The sequence below is a fragment of the Bombus huntii genome, chromosome 7 (assembly GCF_024542735.1).
Source record: "Bombus huntii isolate Logan2020A chromosome 7, iyBomHunt1.1, whole genome shotgun sequence".
In the NCBI taxonomy this organism is placed as follows: Eukaryota; Metazoa; Arthropoda; class Insecta; order Hymenoptera; family Apidae; genus Bombus; species Bombus huntii.
Window position 1 is genome coordinate 4,634,625 of NC_066244.1, and position 20,527 is coordinate 4,655,151.

Here is a 20,527-nt window from a genome sequence, read left to right on the forward strand (position 1 = left end):
TGCACAAAACGAGAACATTTTTACCTTCTATGTTGATTTTCACAATTCAATTTTCGGACGATTTCTTCTATGCTATTTATATGATTTATATGATTTGAACCAACTCTGGACACTCATTACCGGAGCCTAGGGAAAACCGTCTATACGACTAGAAACCGTGATCTGTTTATATGTGATGTATGATCGTATCCAGGACATTATTCTTGAATTACATTAATATCTTGATTGATTACATCAGTAACAAAAAACGAAGGAACAAATATATTATTTAAGTTTTAAGTATATACGGGAACAAATTTTGTACTTGAAACGATATTAAAACACACAGTTGAAGGTTCTTAGTAAACAATATTGTCCAATATTTCATAACCTATAATGAATATCTTGTATGAATTGCTTTAAGGATTATAAAAAGCTCAAATAAAACGAAATGACTACAAAAATGGGGAAGAAACAAATTATACAGGCTGTAGTTCTTGCAGATGATTTTATAACGAGCTTGACACCTGTACAAGATATATTCCCAACTATATTAATGCCTGTAATAAATATTCCAGTGTTAGATTATTTGGTGGAAACACTGATTAAATCCAGAGTGCAAGAATTATTCCTTTATTGTAGTAACCATGTAGACTTGATAAGAGCATACATCAAACAGAAAAAATGGTTTAAAATATCAGTTTCTTTAATTGTATCAGATACTTGTACTTCTCTTGGAGATGCTCTTAGAGATATTGATACAAAAGGTTCAATTCGTGGTAATTTTATTCTTATAAGAGGAGATGCATTTATTAATGCTGATCTTACCAATCTTTTAATCAATCATTGTGCAAAACTGAAAGAAGATAAAGGTGCATCCATGACCATGGTACTAAGAAATATTGGATCTATGAATGAATCTTTCCTGAAGCATGAATCATGTTTGGTAGTTTCTGACAAAAGTAGCAAAAAGATTCTACATTATAATATAATACGGAAAGATTTGAAGAAAGTGAAGTTAGAATTAAATTGGTTTTTGGATCATAGTGAGATTGAAATTAACACTTGTTTTATGGATACTCATGTTTATTTATGTTCTCCTTCTGTGTTACCATTATTCTCTGACAATTTTGATTTCCAAGTAAGTAATATAAAACATAACTAAAGATATAAAATTAAATTTCTTCATATTTAAAAATGTATATTTTTTACATTACATTAAATAAATGTTTTTTAATAAGTTTTTTAAGACATAAGTAATTAATCTAATATTTTTCTAACAATTAAAAGTAAGAAATGAACAATATATTAAGTAATAATCTTTATATGTTATTAACAGACAATGGAAGATTTCATTCGAGGAGTGTTGATGAATGAAGAAATTTTAAATTCTCGAATTTATTGGCAACAATTAAATCCTCAGGATTATAGTCTGCCAATTGTATCATGGAATGCATATCATACTCTTAACCGAGACATTCTGAACAGACATAGTTTCCCACTTACACCAAATGCTATTCCACTTTTAAAAGATTTTATTTATATGCCAAGAAGCACGTATAAACATAAAAATGCCACTCTTGCTAAAGGTTGTGTATTAGAGAAAGATAGCATATTGTGCCAAAATAGTATTCTTGGGAATAATACGTCTGTTACAAGATCAATTATTGGAAATCACTGTTTGGTAGGGTCTAATGTAACAATTAAGAATTCTTATATTTTATCAGATAGTAAAATTGAAGATAATTGTACTATTGTAAATAGTATAGTATTTCCAAATTGTTTTATTAAAGAAAACACACAAATAAGTGGATGTATATTATGTCCTAAAACAATTATTCGTACTTCAAAGGAGTATATTGATTCTATCATAGAATCAGAAAATGACAAAATTTCTATAAAAACAATATCAGAAATTGACCCATGTAATGAATTTCAACTCTTTAAGAATTATGATACACTAGAAAATGATAATTATGTGCCTATAAATACAGATACATCAAGTATTGATGAAGATTCTGAATGTAATTTTATTGCAGATGACACAAGCTTGTTCTTATCTGAGGTTATTGATAGCTTATTAAGAGGTTTTCAAGATCAACTTAATTGTGAAAACTTAATTTTAGAAATAAATTCTTCAAGATATGCATACAATGTCACTATGAACAAAGTAACATATAATGTTATTAAAGCCATATTAAGTTTACCTTTCCATTACCTTTCAGAAGAAAAGGAAATTCTAACTAACCTAGATTACCATAAAAATTTAAAACGTGTGGTAACATATTTTTATCCAATTATCTTGAATTATGTTAAAACAGAAGATGCACAAGATGACTGTTTACATGCAATAGAAGAGGTTGCAAGTACAACTCCAGAACTGTTACCATTTTTGCAACTTTTATTGCATATGCTTTATGATAGAGATGTATTATCAGAAGAAAAAATTTTAGAATGGTATGAATCTAAAGATAAAGATATAGATTCACATGAGAAGAATAAAGTGAGAGCAGCAGTACAACCATTCATTAAATGGTTAGAAGAAGCTGAAGAAGATTCTAGTGACAGTGAAAATGATTAATCACATATTAATCTCTTCAACAATTTTGGAAAGGTATACTTAAAATTTTCCATATATGATTATTGTAAAAAATAAATCTTTCTAGTTCTTCTATTATTTAAAAATTTCTTTTAAAAGACGACATTAAATTAAATAAGAAAAGAGATGAGTAAGATAATAACGTTTCCTATATGTAATATAATGTCTTTATTTTTCTGTCATTTTTTTTGTAGAATAGTACATTTTGAGCAATTGTATGAATCGCATGTAAATAAATTATATTTTGTAGATTATTATGCATACCGAATATATAGATCTTATTAAAACATGTTGAATAACACAATAACAAGAGTAAAAATATAAATTATCATTCTATAGGCAAAATAGTATCAATTAAGTTATGCCAAGCTCGATGACGGTGGTCTGGAAATTTGATTACGTCTATCCAATGTCGTAATCGTGCTCCTTTGCTATTACAACTTAGTTCAAGTCCACCTAAATAAAAATAAGGAAGATATTGCTATAATATATATACATAAACTTCTTCAATACAACACACAGCAATATAATTATTAAATTTGAGAAAGTTAATGCATTACCAAGGTAGTCATTACTTTTGCCAAAATCCTTATCCCATACTGTGAGATATAATGTGAATTTCATAAGATCTGTTAATCGAGTAGCAAAAGTAAATTCTTCGTTCCACTCTGGATTTAAAGTTTTCCATTTGATTGTTGTACTTTGCGCATTGCGATTTGTGGTTTTCTTTGATACTAGCTTTTTAGCAGTAATACGTGCGATTGAATAGTCGAAGACACGTTGTCGATGATTGTTTGTCACGTTCTCTATAAGGCACAGCTTGACGAATGGATCAGAAAATCCGTTACTGTCCATAGGAAGAAGATTTGTAGCTCGATGAATTGTGACCGTCAATGCTCGCCGTCTTGTACAGTAACTTAGACTCACTTGAATCTGTCCTCGTCCACTGGAAATCACGCCCCAAGCTGCTTCTTCGTTGTCCACCTATGCCAACGTCGAGCTCTTATATCTTAGTGTCTGCAATAATGTAAGTAAAGTCGGCCGTCGCGAAAAATTTTAAACGCGGGAAATGATTATGTTTATAAAGATTAGTAATTAAAGATCAGTAAAATTCTTGAACGATAGTGAAACGTTAAATGCACAAGGGGAAATAATGAACGATATGCAGATTTGATAGTAAAAATTAAGAAAACATTCGCGTCCAAAAGGTTAAAAAATTCGATTTTTGGACTTTCGCATTTATATTTTCTTTTTCAAGATATAAAGATAAAATTTATAACGTTGCTAGAGTTATGTGTCACTGCTCACTATTTTATAATTATTTAAAATATGAATACATATATGTATATAGAAACGAATGAATCTTGACTCTTTAATAACTGTTTGTTTTTCTTTTTATACACGTATTTATTATGTACATATTTATATATGCCAAAAATCGACTCGAAAAACTATCTTTTAGACTAAAACATTCCTCGAAATAGAACAGCATAATTAAAATAATATAATAATATGCTTATATCATTTGTAATCGTTATTACTTAATATTAAAAAGAAATAAAATGATTAGAGTTCTAATTATACATACTGCATAGTGATCTTGTAATGGAACATTGTAATGTTTTGTTTGATGCGGTTGTAATTCATGCAGAGGAAATTTTGCTTCTCCCAGGAAATCTTGACCTGCTGGATCATCCTGAAGTATTAAGATGTGTAGTGCCTTGCCATTCCATATCTATCATAAATCATTAATTTTTTCGATTAATTTTGCGATATTTTACATCATTATCATTTAAGGAGGGATATACCTCTATGAGTCTCATAAAATCAATTCTCTTTTATTCATTTATTTAAAAACTCAAAGGTACAATGTCTCACAAAAGTATTTGATTATTTACCATAGAAAACTTTTATGTATATGTATATTGTATATGTTACATAAAACATTTTAAAATTCCATTAGCACTATAATGAGGCACGACTATTATGATTATATTGTTTAAATTTAAAACCAATCTATTTACACACAACATATATTTCATATGTACAACAAATTAATATACAGCATGAACAATCATTTCAAGCCTACATATATATATATAGTATTAAAGATGGTCCCATTGAATATTGAGATTTACTACTGTAATGGATAACTGATTGTTTAAATACTTTAGTTATGTCTGTAAAATATATGCTTGTATTAAATATCTCGTAGTTCTTATGTACATTTTTAGATGTTTCAGACTTTACTGATATGGTCATGATAAGCAGGTTTTATTACAGTGCTAATGACATTTCAAAATGCGTTCTATAACACATATAATAGTGGTTTTCTACAAGTGTTTGAATATTTTCGTGAGCTATTGTATCCTTCCTTAATCATTCGAAGAACCTGTTTTTATTCATACATCGGTTTCCGTTGTTCCATAGAAATTTAGAGTCTCATTGAATTCCGGATCCCGTGTTTTGTGGACCGTTTTTGTTCGAAGTCGCTTCGTGGTCGCAACTATGTCAATTGGTAATATGTTGAGTTTGCAGAACGGATCGGCAAGGCCATGAATATCCATTGGTTGCAGACCTCGTGCTCGTTCCACTTTGCACTGGAGACATTGAGTTGTTGGGTCGTATCGCAAAGCGACTTCTAGAGTTCCATAATTTTGTCTCGTTTCTATTTGGAAAAATATAGTTTGATTACATGAATTTAAACCTCAGATCTCAGACGTTTAGATCCTAGATTTTAGGTACTTCTCAGTAACTTCCAATATCATGAATTAATGTTTGGGTCATGTCATGAGTATTTGATATTATCAATAAGTTGGTTTTGGATATGTAAAATGAATACATTTCAAAGAATTTTATTGGATATAATTGTAGATCGGAAATGTTTATATCATATCTATGTATTAGCTTTTTTAATTTAATTATATATAGAATTTGAAATTACTTCAAAGCTCAAAATGCTATGTCTTTGGTTATATCAAATAAAGTTTATACCTATGCAATCATACCATACATAATGTGTGAAATTCTAGAAAGCCTGATATTCTTATATATGTATATCATTATCCAATTCCTGGACTATTAAAAATTCTTGACTCAATATTCTTATGCTTTCACTCATTTCTAATAGATTTCTGACATATCAATCTTTTAATGATACTTTTTAAATATATTTTTGTTTTAACTATCCTTGTACTATTAGATATTAGATTATATACCTACCATATTCTGGTGTTTGTTGTCGTACTAAATCAATTTGATTGTTGCTATGAAGATTCCCTTGTTCTGAGGAAGATTGGTTTCTTTCCTGATCTATACATTTCTCATAGACCTGAGACTGTTCTGGAACTTGTTCCATTGACACAATTGTCATTGTCGTTGTTGGTATCATTGGAACTGTTGTAAAATTCGATCTGTAAGATATCAACTAATATCAGCTAAACTTCCACTCTTTCATCAGGTTGTATAATAATAAGTTCATTCGCATTTTTTTAAACAAGCATTAGGTTTTTTGATACAGGCAAGCTGCTTGTTTAGGATTGCCATTTGTATTTAAATAATATGAAAGTAAACTGTGTATCTATGTGTGGAAAATAACTTTATGTTATTACAGGCTCATAGCTGAAAATATATTATAGTTCTGAAACTAATGATATTTGGACCCATATTTATTAAGGCATTTTGAAATTTGACTCCTTAAAACTTTGATTTCTTAAAACACCTTAAAATGTAATATCAGAAAACAAATGAACTTATTATATAATCTAATATTTATCATTCTTACCTACCTGAAAGATAGTATCTGAGAGCTTTTTGGTTGATTACATAAATTGATCTCTAATTTACAAGTAGGTTCATTAATATCCTCGAGCTTTTTGTTCTTGTCATCGATAATTTCATCTTCAAACGAAACATGCTGTTCGGTTTGAGAATCATTGCTGTTAGCTTTTAGAGATATTCGTGAACGAGGGCTTGTAGGAGATGGTGAAAGACGACTACATTGAGAAGTAATAGAAAGGGTAGATCTGTCTAACTGATCTAAACATTCCTCACGGCTATTTAATGGTGAGAGGCGTTGCCCTCGCGATTTAGATGTACTACTAGTTGGTTGAGCAGAATTTGATGATGATGAATAAGTTTTGGTAGTAATACTATCTTGATTTCTTTGTAAGCTCGACAGTGAATCAGACTGCCCTCGAGCTAAAGCTAGGCGTCGTGTTACTTCTTCATCAGAAGAAGAATCTTGAGGCTCTGCAGATTCAAGGGATTTATTACCTCCAATTGTCCAAGTGGATGTCTTGTGAATAGATCTTGACCATCCACGTTCCTGTAATTTTAAGAAAGCTACATTGTACATACATTATGCAAAAATCTACTATGTACATCCCTTACATTTAAACTATTATAACATTATTATAACACAACCTTTGTTCTAGCAATATCTTTAGCATAAAATTTTAGTTGAATTTAATCACAAATTAAAATGAAGTAAAAAGGTATAAAATATAATTTCTATACATACCTTTTTCTCGGGTAAAATATATTTTGGCATTCCTTTGAGAAACCAAGCGCCACTTTTCTTCCACATTTCTCTACTCTCAGCGCAGATTCGACAAAGAAATTGCCTCTGACCACTAGATCTACTAACAATTCGTTGCATAGCTGTTCTTTCTTGTGTTCTTTCTCTTGTTGTGGAGACATTCGTAAGTATTGAATTTAATTCATTAGTCTCAATACCACATTTCTGACATATGTATTTTCGACAATCTTTACAGAGATTTGCTGATGCACCTAATACTGCACCAAATTTTTCACCACAAAGTGCGCAAGAACACACACAGTGTGCACTGTTCAAGCATCTGCTACTACATCTTCTCCTTTCGTTTAATCTTGTTGTAGTGACTATACAGACATTGCGTTTCATATTCTCCAATCTTTCTACTAATCTACCAATTCTTTCCTGTTCTGATAAATTTAAAGCTTCTGCTCTCTGAATGACCTAAAATATTGAAAGTAATGAAAAGAGAATAAATATGTGAGCTGTTTACTTTGATTGACATTTAATCCTTATGTGTTAATTAATAATATATTCATTATTTTATAGAATAATCATTCTTCTAAGGAAATTGCTGTGTAGGAAATGGGACAATGAAATTATTATACACATACAACTTACATAATACAAAACTAGAAATTCATTTAAGGGGTCAAAAGCTTAAGTAAGAAGGAAAAAGAAAAGTTATATTTGTATTTGTTCGAAATTTTACCTGTATAATTGTCTGTTGTTCCTCCTCAGTAAGTACAAATGATTGTGCACATCGATTAGTGCCACTTGAGTAAGAATTAGAGTAAGTACCCCATTTTGAATCTAGAGAGCCAGTCTTTACAGACCAACCTGTTTGCAACCTAATTATTGATATTTTATTAAAAATGTATGTGTTTTATTGACAAAAGGAATATATAAGAATTCAAATCACAATGAGAAGCAACTCATATTATAGAATAAATTATTTATCTAATTATCATATATACATACATAATACATAAATAACTATAATAAGTAATTCTAAAACTATCTTTTAACTTTAAGCAGCATGAAAGATAACTGAGCTTAGAACATTGATTAAATTAAATTTCTTTTAATTGTGACATAAATTTTGTAAATTTCTCAGAATTCTCTCTCTCTCTCTCTCTCCCTCCCTCTCTCCCTCTCTCCTTTTTTAGAACTTTTTACTTACTTTTAAGCTGAATTTTTAAATTAAAAATATCTTTTTGACTGTTAGACTACTAAAAAAATTAAACATATTAAAAGCGAAATAATTCTCTTTTTAGATATCTAACTTTGATAATATTTTAACTAATTGTTCTATGAAAAATTCTACTTCTGTTATTTTTCTATAATATAAGATTTAAAAATACATTTTTTGTACTCTGACTACATCTTGTTATAGAACAACTTCCAAACTTCCATTCTGATACTTATTCATTCTATTTCATTCTAATTCTTATAAATTAAATTAAATTTCATAAAAGGACTTTCTCTATTTTCCTATATGCTTATAAAGAGGTGTTGAAATTTATGCTTACTTTGCTCTCAATGACAAATGTCTATCGTTTGGACAGACCCATCTGGTTCCTCCACTTATATCCTTTACTGTCATGTCCATTGTTTATCTTAGTAGAATTTTGAAATCATTTGAAATATATCAGAAACATTTTGTAATGTACACTAGCCTATAAAAAATAGACATTTAATTAATTAAATTCTATGATCGATAATCAAAGACTTCTTTTGATTGATTTTTTATTGAAAAAGAATTTTTTCGAAATCTTTAATTCTCAGATGTGTTGCAGAACGAAATTTGACTTACATAGCTTTTATTCGAAACATTTCTTTGTCAGGTTATTCGAAATGCCTAATGAATTATGTTTAATCTTAAACGATACACCTTATATATAAATATCTCGAGTTTTAATGAATGAACTTGAAGATTGTGTAGAATTAGTTCAAATAAAAATGATGTACGTGCATGTACATAAACATGAAAAATAGTAGCATTACTGTCAATTGCTTATAATGTAAAACATTCCAATTTCTTAGAATTACATTAATGAAATTAGGATTTTTTCTAAATTATTACACTAAGAGGTGAATTTATTAATAGAATTGAAAATTTTTTTTGTTTCTTAAAACTTAAAAAAAGAAAAATAGAGAAATATTGAAAGTAATAATCGATTCAAAAGAAAGTTTTGTGAACTATATATATAATAAGATGGCCTTTAGTTCGAAAATTTATGAAAATAAATCTGTTCTAAAACTACAAACTTCTTATTTATATTTATCATCGACAGTATTTACTTCTACTGTACTGTTTATATTCTGAAGCCATATTTTAAATTTTATTCATTTGTGTCTGTTTGTTAACAAATACTGCTCTTTCGCCCATCAGGTAAAGTTCAATGACTGTTTTCTTTTCTTGTTATTATTAATGATCATGCAAGCCAATTATCTGATGAAATATTTAAATTTTGAGTTGTGTTAAGACCAAATAATTTATAATAATTAAGATGTCTATTATGTTAACGAACAAATGTTATTTCTTACTTTGCGTTATTATTTGAAATTATCATTTGGAAATAATTCATTTCTCGAATAAGATATTAGAAATTTATTTGTATTACTTATTACTATTATTATTAATTATTTTAATTAATCATTTAATCAGATAAATATTGAAGAACCAAAGAGAAGCTAAAATTTAAAAGAACAATTTTCGTCGAAGGTAGATGTGCAACAAGTATTCGTTATACTTCCGCTCTTATATTATTTAAGTAGCTAAAGGGAGACTATATTTGGACCTAAATCGATATTTCAATGGTTCACACTTACATCGACTCTTACTTTCTTAATGCACTGCTACAATATGATTAAGTTGGAAAAGAAAAGCCGTCTTTATAAATCCAACATCTTCTAAATTAAAGATAACAAAAAAAGTCAAATAAAACTTGGTTAAGAATTTTTTAAAATTATTTAAAATATAATTAAAAACTAAAAAGAGGAAAAATATTTTTCAATCCAACAAGATCTGAATTAAAGAAAATCGAAAAGCATAAATAATACTACTTATAATATCGTTAATACTTTAAATTACTTAAAATATATAATTAATATTTTAAAATATAATACTGCACTATTTTAAAAAAGAAAATTGCTATGAAAAATAAAATTATAGTATAGTTAATACTGTAAAATGTAGTACTACTCTGCTCTCATTGTAAAATGTAGCTATTATTGAAAACTAAATTACTTAAAATATAATTATTATATCGGAATGTTATCTAAAACAAATCATATGAAGCAAAACATATGTACGCAAATAAAAAGCCATAATCGATATAATACACTGAAAGGAATTAGATTTGATAAATATAACGTAGTATTGACTATAGCGATATATTTGCCGGAAAAAAGAGAAGCACAAGAAGTGGAACAAGAGAAGAGATTCGTGACGCGTGGCAATCGTATCGTTAACTGAAAAAAAGAATGAGCGCGAAAGTCCTACGTTGAAGGGCGATCAATCGAAAGCTCGTGACGCATGCCATCATTCCTCACAGGACTGCATTGATAGCAATTTCATTACTTTTACACGAATAGCAAAAACACATGTAACTCACCGACAATACATTAAACTATATACAGCTTTAATATTCTGCTTAACATTATTCAACCATTTAACATACAAAATTTTATCAAATATCTCAATTAAATTAGAATTCCAACTTGTAAACTTAAATATACATAAAAGATAAGAAAATTTTAAATAATACGATAAAAATAAAAATAAAAATAAAAATTCCACCCACTTCCTCAGAAGTAAATTGATTAGAATCCACACAATTTCAGAAGCGTAAAAATAGAAAACAAAGTAAACGTATCTTAAACATATGACACCCAATATTATAAATGAACCTAACTAATGTATCAATTTAAATATACTACCATAATAAAGAGATAAAATATGATATTTTTTAAGTCGTTAAAAAAATTTTAAACCATGTGAATTTATATATGTATACTTACGTAAATATGTACAAACGTGTAGCGTTTAATTTGAAAGTAGATAACTGCTTTGGATTGACATAACTATAAACAACTGGATGATTTGTAAAGATTTGTAAATTTTGTAATGTAGAATGTTAATGTCTATAGTATTTTTGAGAATGGTATTGTCTCATGGAATACAGAATTGAACTTGCCACGGCATCAGCTAGCCGACAAGTGGCTGCTATTATCGCTGAAACTGGCCTACAACTCCGCTTCGCTTCCGATACAGGCGCAGAAGGGTGCGAGTCATGCGTGAGATTCACAGGGATGTACCTAAGAAATTCACCTATAGAGCGTCTCTATTGAATTAGCTGAAACAACAAAAGAAAAAACAGCAGGCATGCTGCCCTTCGTTCTTTTCTTTTTATCCAATTATATATCATAATATATAAGGATCTTTATTACGTTTCACTTTATGCCATTTGTAAAAATTTAAATACAATTACTATTGTTTAAAATTTACTATTTGATTTGATAATATTGAAATTATATTGGTCCATAGAAAGCATAGTAAATAAGGTACAAAAATATTCGTATAAAAATATCCATTTCATTATGTTATTATATGTTATTCGTAAAGCTTAAAGATATTACACATAAAATTTACTATTTGGCTTAAGTTAATAGGATTTATATTGGATAGGCTGTACAATGGATTGATTCAGACAAAGTAAGAAGATAAGTTGCTCTTTATGAAGAAATATATTATGTATCATATAAAAATCTTCGTTTCATTTTACTTTACGTCGTTTGTAAAAATTAGATTCAGTTACATGTGAAACTTATGTCATTAGAATTACGTTGTACATGTAAATTGGAGTTATATTGGTCCACACGTGTAAGTGGATATGTTACTGTTTAAACAGCAATCTATTATTTATAATCATTGTCATAAAATAAGACGAGAGAAGGTAAAGACTTTGAAAGGTTAAATACAAAATCGTACCTTTAATACTTAACAGAATATAGTACACGAAGTTATATATAGAATCCCTCATTCAGTGTCCATTCCTTCATCGTGGCTGCGCGTGCGTATTTGCGTGCACATGTGTATACATTATACCTGATTATACATATAAGTGTACATTATCCTACTTGTAGTTGTGTATATGATTTTGTTTTCTATGTATTTCATTCTTGTATATCATATACAATACATGTAAAGATAAAATATTTTTCTTTTATGTATAAAGTGAAAATAATATATAACACAAATTGTAATAATAAAATTCCAATATTAGTAATATGTAACACAAATGGAATAATCATATATTATATAGAAGTGATTTTTTACATTATTTTCATTACACAATTTATATCAGATTATTATTTCTAGAATATTAAGCGTAACATACATATTTTAGATATCATATACATTATTATTAAATATTTTCGACTTTTATATTACAATTTTTACATTGAATAGAAAATAGAAATATTCTAGATTTAAGTAGGAAAAATTTTATCAAGATTTGCATTTGCAATTAGGAATAAAAGAAATCGAACATTTATAATTTTTTAAAATTTACATTATTTAAATGTTAATAATTATGAATGTAATGGAAGATAAAATATTATAGTAAACAGGTGTCCTTGTTCTACATTGCAATTATTGACGAGTTGCATTTCGCAGCTGCTGACTTTCTTAGGTAAATGTCGAAAATTTATTCTATAATTAAATTCATAGTAGAATTTAATAATAATAGATGAATAAATAATAATAGAATTTTTCAGTCAAAATTTAATGAAACTATTTTTTTATTTTTTATTTGGAAAAATATTTATTTTATGTAAAAACTTATTTGCACTCCCTTTGCCTCTTATTTTTTCCTTTTTCAAAGAGTAATGTTTTATTTTATAATTTAGTATTAATCGATCGAAATAATATTCTATTAACATAATTATGTATTGATGTTAATTGTTTAACAATTTATATACGTGATTGATTATTTCATTGAAATAAATTATGTAACCTAAATTATGTACCAAAAAACGTGGATGGGGGAAAGAAATGCCAAACAAATAATATATGTATGTAACTGATCACAAAATAGAATAGAGTAAAGTGTGATCGTAAAATAAAATAATGTAATTATAGTATTAAATTAGCCAACAATTAATAACAACATTATAAACAAATATATTAACATGAATAAACACCACATGGTTCTAAAGTTTAACTGCGCAAAAGCATAAATTTTATTTATAATATGTATTTATCTTTTTACAATTAAATACAATATAGATAATAGCAATTACTATTATACTAATTTAGACCTTATAAATACAATTATAGATATTAAACTATGAAAAATATCTGTTGATGTAATGTAATATTTCAAAAACAACTTCGACCATGATAAGAATAATGATCATCCACTCTAAACGAATATGATGGCGATCGCTTAAACGCATTGCTAAAATTCCCACAAGTTCAACACAATGATTTAATTTTTCGTTTATAACCTACAAAATAAAATTAATTATATATTTGCATATCATACATAGAGTATTGAAAATTAAGTGGTTCCTCATACAAAAGTAACGTAAAAATAGTAAAATAAATAGTTTAAATATGTATTTATCTAGTTTAATAGGTATCTAAAATATTATAATTTTACATCCCACATTCACATAATAAAAATTTGTATGTTTTAACAATGTAATCATGTTTAATAATTTTTCCAATAGTGTAATTGTAAATAAACAAGTAAATTAGTATATATAGTAATAAATAAATATATACTATGTATTATATCTTTATTTTTAAAATTCTTTAAAAAATTGTAATAAAAATTTCATTCTACATTCTTGACTATTTCTTGACTACTACTTTTCTACGAAGAATAATTTACTTTTAATACCACAATTTTCTATACACTCTATATACAAGCTCATAATACATAGCCAAATCAATGACCTTTTCTAACTTACTCTTGTGCGTTTTGCAATGTTAAAATACGAGCAAGTTTCTTGGTAAAGACGTTCTAAATCATCCCTTTCCCAATAGAAATCTGGAGTGTCTAATAAATCTGAGCTTAAATTAATTGAATGTCGCAAAGCAAATAATTCCCCTTGCTTTCTTAATACTTCATGTTGAGTCATTCTAAGCCCTCTGCCAGACTTTAAATCTTCAGTAACAAATGCTATGGAATCTATATAATGGTCTAAAGATGCTTCCCATATACCTAACTTGACTGATTGTGCCATTGCATTTGAGAATGTGTATTTATCTAAATTTGTTGCGTTTAAAGCTAAAATAATGTTACCATCCTTTATATGATTCTTTTTTCTGTAAAATATTTAAAGAGCAAAGAACTAAAATTATTGAAAAATAATGAAATTTAAATCTCTTAAATTTTAATAGATATTACCCATGATCCGCATAACTGTAACACATTACTTCACTTTCAGATTTTACAATGCATTCCATATAACGATTTTGTTCGTATTTTTTTAAAAATTCTAATATATTTTCACATTCGAGTTCAGAAATATTCCACGCCACTATAGTGCCTTCTCGGAAAAAGAAAACTTCTCTTTGTTCATGGCTGACATCATACTTTGCCACAGCATGTATAACATCTGGTGAAGCTGCAAAGATAATCTAAATAAAGCACATCCTATTTTACTTATTTGGAATTATGGAATTATGAAAAAAATAAAGTAAATAAGTATCGCATATAAAAATAATGTTTATTCATATTGAAATATTTGTATACATATGCATTTTAAAAAAATGTATTGCATAAAAGTTATAATATTTAAGATACCAATAAATTAAAGATTCTCAGAAGTCTAAAACTTTTTGCATATAAAATATTTTTCAAAACTTCATTTGATTACTATCATTGTATAAATTGGGAACATTTTTTAGATAATACAATCTTAATTATATACCTTTGTAATGTATTGTATTTGTAATTTTAACATATATTTCATTATCAGTACTTCACAAGTTTGCTATAATATATATAATACTACAAATACTTACTATAAGCATTTATTTTATTAAAATATGATAACACCATTACATATAAATAAATGGAAGATGTATTATCTTAAATACACACTGGTAGTAAGTATGTTCATTTTGGTTCATTTTATATGTATATAAAATAAACATTATGTACGAAACATATATTTGAAAAAAGAAATTTTAGCTTCACATTTAAATAAAAAAAAGAATATATAGATAATTATTTATGATAATGTATATTAAAAAATATTATGTATATGCTGCATAACTTATCAAATTTGACTTTGAGAAGTAATACTCAGTACACTGTTTTAATATATCCCTATAACAAATTAAAATTTCATCTCGTGTATAATATTATTTCATATCTTATTAAAAGTATGTGTCTGTCAATTTATGTATGTGTCTTCAATCTATTAGAAATGGACTGTCACATGCACCCAATCCTGATGCAACACCACCTTCATTAGCAGTAGCTAACTTTGTCCGTAACATATGACCACTTTGCTTATTAAGATATACATTATTTTCATCTGCTATTATAACACCAAATATTCCTAATTCAGAAACTAATTCTTGGGATTCTGTACTCATATTATTTTCAGGTCTGATCATATGACTCTTGTGAATTGGAGGATGAATTTTGTCCATAAGAATCCAAGCTACTCTGTCTTGCTTATTCTTTATAGACTCTAAAAAATATTTTATATCTAATCCATATTTGTTATTGCAACCTCCTTCTCGTTGAGGTTTAAGTACAAAAGAATGTGGATTTGTAATTCCCATTTCTATAGCAGCATCTCCACGTTCATCAAAATCTAATGCATAAAGTTCTATACAAAACAACATAATATTTCAATTAATATCTCAATGTGATATATTACTAGTAAAATAATTCACTTACCAGTGAATATTTCTTTGATCTCTGCACATGTTCTTTCATTTTTTAAAAATCTACTAATTACACCTGGCTTTGCAAGTGCTTGTTGAACTTTTTTAGTTCCTGCTAAATGATACTGTATGGTAGGACACTTAATTGCCAATGATCTTTCTATTAATAATCTTACATCCCATTCTTTCTGTGTATGATATTGTCCAGGTTCATACCCACATCGGTAGTACACTACAGATACAATATAACTGTCTACTATCAATTCCTTATTAGAACCCAATTTGGCAGTAGCTGCCAATTGTGTTAAATTTCTACGAATGACTCTAACATTTGGATTCTGTTTCTTAATTTCAAATTCGTGAAAGCGTTGATCACATATATTATATGTAACATCTTCAACAACAAATAAAATTACTGCTCTGTAAATAATTAAATATATATTTAAATTTTCTTAACCTGTAAGATCTGTAATATAACCTGTAATTTGATTAGAAACATACTGTTCATTTCCATATATCTTCCATGCTTTAATCATACTTGAACATATTATTTCCAGTGCATTATTTTCTGGAAGATTTTTTATTTCTTTATAATATCCAAGCTCTCTTAATACAAATTTGTGTAATTCAGTTGAAGCAGGTCCTAACCAACCAAAGCCAGATGCAATTGTATTTATTTCAACTTGTTTCCAACAACAATATGGTATACATTTCTTAATTGTATCTTCTTGTGGACAAGATGTATCCAACATTAAGTCTGAACGCAATATACCAAGAGATATTTTTTGTGCTGATCCCCCTTCTTTGTTTATAATTTTACAGATTTCAAATAACTTTTTGGTAAAATTGTCAACTTTAATCGTTTCTTCTAAAGTTGCTTTTAAGAAATTATAGTCCTGGGCAACTCTATGCATAAGTATATTTAATATTATTTGAATCGAACAAGCGTTCTCGAATTCTTTTCTAGGAAATGGAGATGGCATCAGAATAAACGGTGCAAATTGTAGGATGTTTTCATTAAAATTTTGTTTTGATCTCATACACATTCCATGCATAAGTGCCCAATCTTTTGCTTTTTCTATCAACTCTTCGAGCTCTTGTTTAGAAGAAGGTAAACTAAGTTCTGTGTCCATAGTTATTCCTTCCTTAACGTAGATGTTTACATAAAACCTTTTAAACCACAGATTTTATGTAAATTTTGATAATTTAAAAAATTTACGTCACTTAAAATTATATAAACTTTGTTGCTAATATATCTAATTCTTTAGATTATACATTTCTAGAAACCTATTATGAATATATCAATGAAATTTAAACATTTTTTGTATTACATACAATATATACATAAAAGTTAATAAATATTATAATTAACTTCTAGTAATATAATTGTTTACTAAAAAGATAAATATTCAGAGGCAGTCCGCCTATATATATGCTATGTATACAAAAAAATCTAAAATATCTAATTGTAAATAATTAATATTAATAAATAATTATTCATTTATTCAATGGAATATATGCAAAGATATATGTACTTTTTAAAAAGAAAACAATTTAATTTTAAGAATACCTTGTTGCACAAAGTCAAGAAAAGGTTGCAATAGCGTATCGCAATAATACGACTACACTCTTTTGATGATAAGCATACTTTTTAATTCTGTATAGGCAATATATGGCGTCGTAATCTCTAAAGTATACAAAACTACAAATAGTCACATTTCTCATTTTATTGAACCGTGTATTATATATAGATAATATTTCATATATATAATTTTAATACACTCTATCATTTTAATACTTTTATACAGCATTTATAAATATTAAGAATGCTGTAAAAATATCGATAAAAAATATTAAATAAACGTTAAAATAAATAAACATGAACATGATATTGCACTTTTATTATATATTATTATTATACATTACTAACTAATTATATATTAGTTTGAGATTACACAAATAAAAGATACTGAAGAATATTTGTTCATTTTATGTAAATAAATTTTTTACATTCCTGTTATTGCACAAATATAGTTATGAAACATATACATATTTATAGGTTAGAGAAACATTCCAAAATCTCATTATCAAATATAATAACATTTACACTTACATTTTTATCCATATAAATAAAAAGAATATTTTACTTTATATTTTTAACCTCAAATTAGAATTTTTATTTGACTGAAAACGATCTGAACTACATAACAAACATAATATAAAATAGAAATAATTATATTTATTCATTAATTTAATTTGTAAAAGCAAAATACTTTTTTCAAAATTATATTAAAACTGAAATAACCTGTTCAATATTTGATATTTTAATGATACATTATATAGATAAAAAATATCATTTTAATGAATATATGTATTCAGATAAAAAATTATTCTGATAATACAATCTAAAAAGATATATATATATAATCTGTGGTTAAATAAATTACTGTACTAATAAAAAAGTTTCAATCTAAAAGTATAATTCATTAATTTAGTAAATCTATTATTTGTTTGATATTAATTTATCAATTACTATTTAGATATTTTATATATGTAATTACCTATTTCTAATTTACCATAATGTAATTTAATTCCTTTTATAGTTGTTTATATAAATATATATGACAAACAAAATGACAAACATGTCATTCAAATAATCATCACTCAAATAACATGATAAAATGTATTCTTATTGCTAGAAGATTTGTTTATTAATTATTTTTTTACTTTTAACTTTATTATGTAAATACATCATTAATAATTTAAAATGAAATTAAATAACTGTATTATAATAATGATTAATATTTTGCAATTTTTTTAAATATACATATTTTATATTAATATAAATATTTTTTATTTTTTCATTATTTTACGCATTGTTTATTTTAGTAATTATCAATTTTAATTTCAAGCTTTATATCCTATCATCAAAGAACAGATTCACAAATTAAATTATACAAATTTTGCAAAAGTAATGCATATCAAACAATTTATAATTCCAATAATTGCATATCAAACAGTTTATATTGTTTATTTTATTGCAATAAACTATGAATGGCCAAAGGGACAATACATATGTATATCAAATGTATAGACATCAAATTCGTTATTGCTAAACTATAGATGTTTATGCATTTATGGAAAATTGCATATATAAAATGCACATAATTTGCAGAAATATATAAAATTTTCAAAGTATTACTGACACTATTATATCTAATGTGTGAAATAAATCTCTGCTCAAATTGTTGCTTTTGGCAGCTTATGCAAATTTAGATGTGCATAAGCACTTATAGTTTAGTTATCACTAAAGGCATATTGTGCTAATATAAGACTAATTATGTATAGTTCATTGTCAATTATAAAATAGATATTGCATAATTTCTTAATAAAATAATTTAAGATTTGAATAGTGCTAATTAAAATATTTTGAAGTTTACTTTTTAGTAATTTACTGGTCTATGTTTATTAAGCATCCTTTGGTTTTACTATATTCTATTAAATTATTTAGTTCTTCTTATATTATTCAGTTATTAATATAATAGGATAATTAATATAAAATAGGTATCAGAATAATAAACTTAATATTCTAATATACATTATCGTCTATATATATATACGTCTTAAAAGATGAAAACTTTTATAAAATGCTTTTTGTGTGTTAAAATACAATAGTTAGATTCATATACAGGGTGCTCAGAGTTTGACCTTGAGTCTCAGAGTCAAACCTTGTAAATGCATTCTGCAGGTACAGTTAAATAAAAAATGTTATATATAGATTTGTTATTTCAAGCCTCATTAAAAATTTATAATATAAAAGTATGAAATACAATGGAAATAACAACAGATTTACAGTTACTATGCTATAAGACAAGATTAGGTTTACAAAGATAGTCCTTAACTGTTACTGTCCATTTTAAAATCTACGCTATGGTTACTGATACAAAACTGATAACAATAAAACACTGTATTCATTACCTTATAATGCTTATTTTGAACTCATTTCATTTCAATGAATCAATCTAATACTTCTTTGATGTACCTCTCTTTTTTAAAGTTAGTTTACACATAACAGGCCAATGGCATAAAATTAAGGACAATATTGAAATTTAAAGTTACGTGTACTATATTTATATAACACTTCTTATTTGATTATATTCATATGATGTACCCCTAATACTTATAAATACTTACAACTCTAAAACAATTCTATATCATGAATGAAATCTAATAATTCTAGTATACTTACAGTTAGTTGATGTTTGTATACTGCTAGGCACATATAGCTTTTGTTCAATAAGACCTTGCACTAAAGCTTCCAAATTATATTCTTCTGAAGTAGCCAATGCTTTTACATTATATGCCTGTAAACAGACGGAATTTTTAATTTAAATGTATAGTTTTTGGTTATATAAATTTTATAAAAATTGCTTTCTAATTAATTTCTACTTTCTTTCTCCTTCTTCCTAGTTAA

At 26.6% G+C, this 20,527-nt stretch overlaps 4 protein-coding genes across 11 annotated transcripts; 1 reads left to right on the forward strand and 3 right to left on the reverse strand.

Moving 5' to 3' along the window:
- The first annotated feature begins 8 nt into the window (after positions 1-8).
- Positions 9-4,161, forward strand: LOC126868046 (translation initiation factor eIF-2B subunit epsilon). Of its 2 annotated transcripts, XR_007690518.1 has the most exons (4): positions 9-1,120; positions 1,319-2,593; positions 2,918-3,142; positions 3,436-4,161. XR_007690518.1 is itself a non-coding variant. In XM_050623198.1 (3 exons), the coding sequence occupies exons 1-2, from the start codon at positions 431-433 to the stop codon at positions 2,558-2,560; spliced, it is 1,932 nt and encodes a 643-aa protein (XP_050479155.1). In that variant the 5' UTR covers positions 9-430; the 3' UTR covers positions 2,561-2,593; positions 3,436-4,161. The 2 variants fall into 2 exon arrangements, 1 of the variants encoding a protein (XP_050479155.1); XM_050623198.1 differs by lacking the exon at positions 2,918-3,142.
- On the reverse strand, positions 2,723-11,438 carry LOC126868045 (rabphilin-1-like). Of its 3 annotated transcripts, none has more exons than XM_050623194.1 (10): positions 11,160-11,438; positions 8,666-8,812; positions 7,846-7,984; positions 7,101-7,577; positions 6,367-6,905; positions 5,801-5,991; positions 4,987-5,246; positions 4,167-4,313; positions 3,139-3,562; positions 2,723-3,034 (listed from the first exon to the last, which is right to left on the reverse strand). In XM_050623194.1, the coding sequence occupies exons 2-10, from the start codon at positions 8,743-8,745 to the stop codon at positions 2,907-2,909; spliced, it is 2,385 nt and encodes a 794-aa protein (XP_050479151.1). In that variant the 5' UTR covers positions 8,746-8,812; positions 11,160-11,438; the 3' UTR covers positions 2,723-2,906. The 3 variants fall into 3 exon arrangements, with proteins under 3 accessions (XP_050479151.1, XP_050479154.1, XP_050479153.1); XM_050623197.1 differs by lacking the exon at positions 11,160-11,438 and adding an exon at positions 9,969-10,164; XM_050623196.1 differs by lacking the exon at positions 11,160-11,438 and adding an exon at positions 8,950-9,895.
- Positions 11,439-13,376: 1,938 nt separating this feature from the next.
- LOC126868052 (required for meiotic nuclear division protein 1 homolog) lies at positions 13,377-18,193 on the reverse strand. 2 transcript variants are annotated; one of them, XM_050623211.1, is made up of 4 exons: positions 18,167-18,193; positions 14,558-14,790; positions 14,118-14,475; positions 13,377-13,649 (listed from the first exon to the last, which is right to left on the reverse strand). In XM_050623211.1, exons 1-4 carry the CDS (start codon positions 18,176-18,178, stop codon positions 13,488-13,490), a joined length of 765 nt encoding a protein of 254 aa, XP_050479168.1. In that variant the 5' UTR covers positions 18,179-18,193; the 3' UTR covers positions 13,377-13,487. The 2 variants fall into 2 exon arrangements, with proteins under 2 accessions (XP_050479168.1, XP_050479167.1); XM_050623210.1 differs by lacking the exon at positions 18,167-18,193 and adding an exon at positions 15,178-15,319 and having other exon boundaries at positions 14,558-14,777.
- On the reverse strand, positions 15,180-20,417 carry LOC126868047 (glutathione synthetase-like). Of its 4 annotated transcripts, none has more exons than XM_050623201.1 (4): positions 20,303-20,417; positions 16,555-17,223; positions 16,067-16,473; positions 15,180-15,995 (listed from the first exon to the last, which is right to left on the reverse strand). In XM_050623201.1, exons 2-4 carry the CDS (start codon positions 17,184-17,186, stop codon positions 15,571-15,573), a joined length of 1,464 nt encoding a protein of 487 aa, XP_050479158.1. In that variant the 5' UTR covers positions 17,187-17,223; positions 20,303-20,417; the 3' UTR covers positions 15,180-15,570. The 4 variants fall into 4 exon arrangements, with proteins under 4 accessions (XP_050479158.1, XP_050479156.1, XP_050479159.1 ...); XM_050623199.1 differs by lacking the exon at positions 20,303-20,417 and adding an exon at positions 17,624-17,882 and having other exon boundaries at positions 16,555-17,340; XM_050623202.1 differs by lacking the exon at positions 20,303-20,417 and adding an exon at positions 17,624-17,878 and having other exon boundaries at positions 15,180-15,980; positions 16,555-17,340.
- Positions 20,418-20,527: the final 110 nt, after the last annotated feature.

Bases quoted from the DNA above. Each gene is read 5' to 3' on its own strand.
- LOC126868052 (XM_050623210.1), bottom strand. From the start codon at position 15,214: ATGGTGTTATCATATTTTAATAAAATAAATGCTTATA. The intron at 14,778-15,177 runs GTAAGTATTTGT...TTATCTTTGCAG, and splicing joins TAATAAAATAAATGCTTATA to CTTCACCAGATGTTATACAT. The intron at 14,476-14,557 runs GTAATATCTATT...AATATTTTACAG, and splicing joins TACAGTTATGCGGATCATGG to AAAAAAGAATCATATAAAGG.
- LOC126868047 (XM_050623201.1), bottom strand. From the start codon at position 17,186: ATGGACACAGAACTTAGTTTACCTTCTTCTAAACAAGAGCTCGAAGAG. The intron at 16,474-16,554 runs GTATGTTTCTAA...AATTATTTACAG, and splicing joins AAGATATATGGAAATGAACA to AGCAGTAATTTTATTTGTTG. The intron at 15,996-16,066 runs GTAAGTGAATTA...TGTTTTGTATAG, and splicing joins GATCAAAGAAATATTCACTG to AACTTTATGCATTAGATTTT.
- LOC126868046 (XM_050623198.1), top strand. From the start codon at position 431: ATGACTACAAAAATGGGGAAGAAACAAATTATACAGGCTGTAGTTCTT. The intron at 1,121-1,318 runs GTAAGTAATATA...TGTTATTAACAG, and splicing joins CTGACAATTTTGATTTCCAA to ACAATGGAAGATTTCATTCG.
- LOC126868045 (XM_050623194.1), bottom strand. From the start codon at position 8,745: ATGGACATGACAGTAAAGGATATAAGTGGAGGAACCAGATGGGTCTGT. The intron at 6,906-7,100 runs GTATGTATAGAA...TTAAAATTACAG, and splicing joins ATATTTTACCCGAGAAAAAG to GAACGTGGATGGTCAAGATC. The intron at 4,314-4,986 runs GTATGAATAAAA...GATTTATGATAG, and splicing joins ATGGAACAACGGAAACCGAT to ATATGGAATGGCAAGGCACT.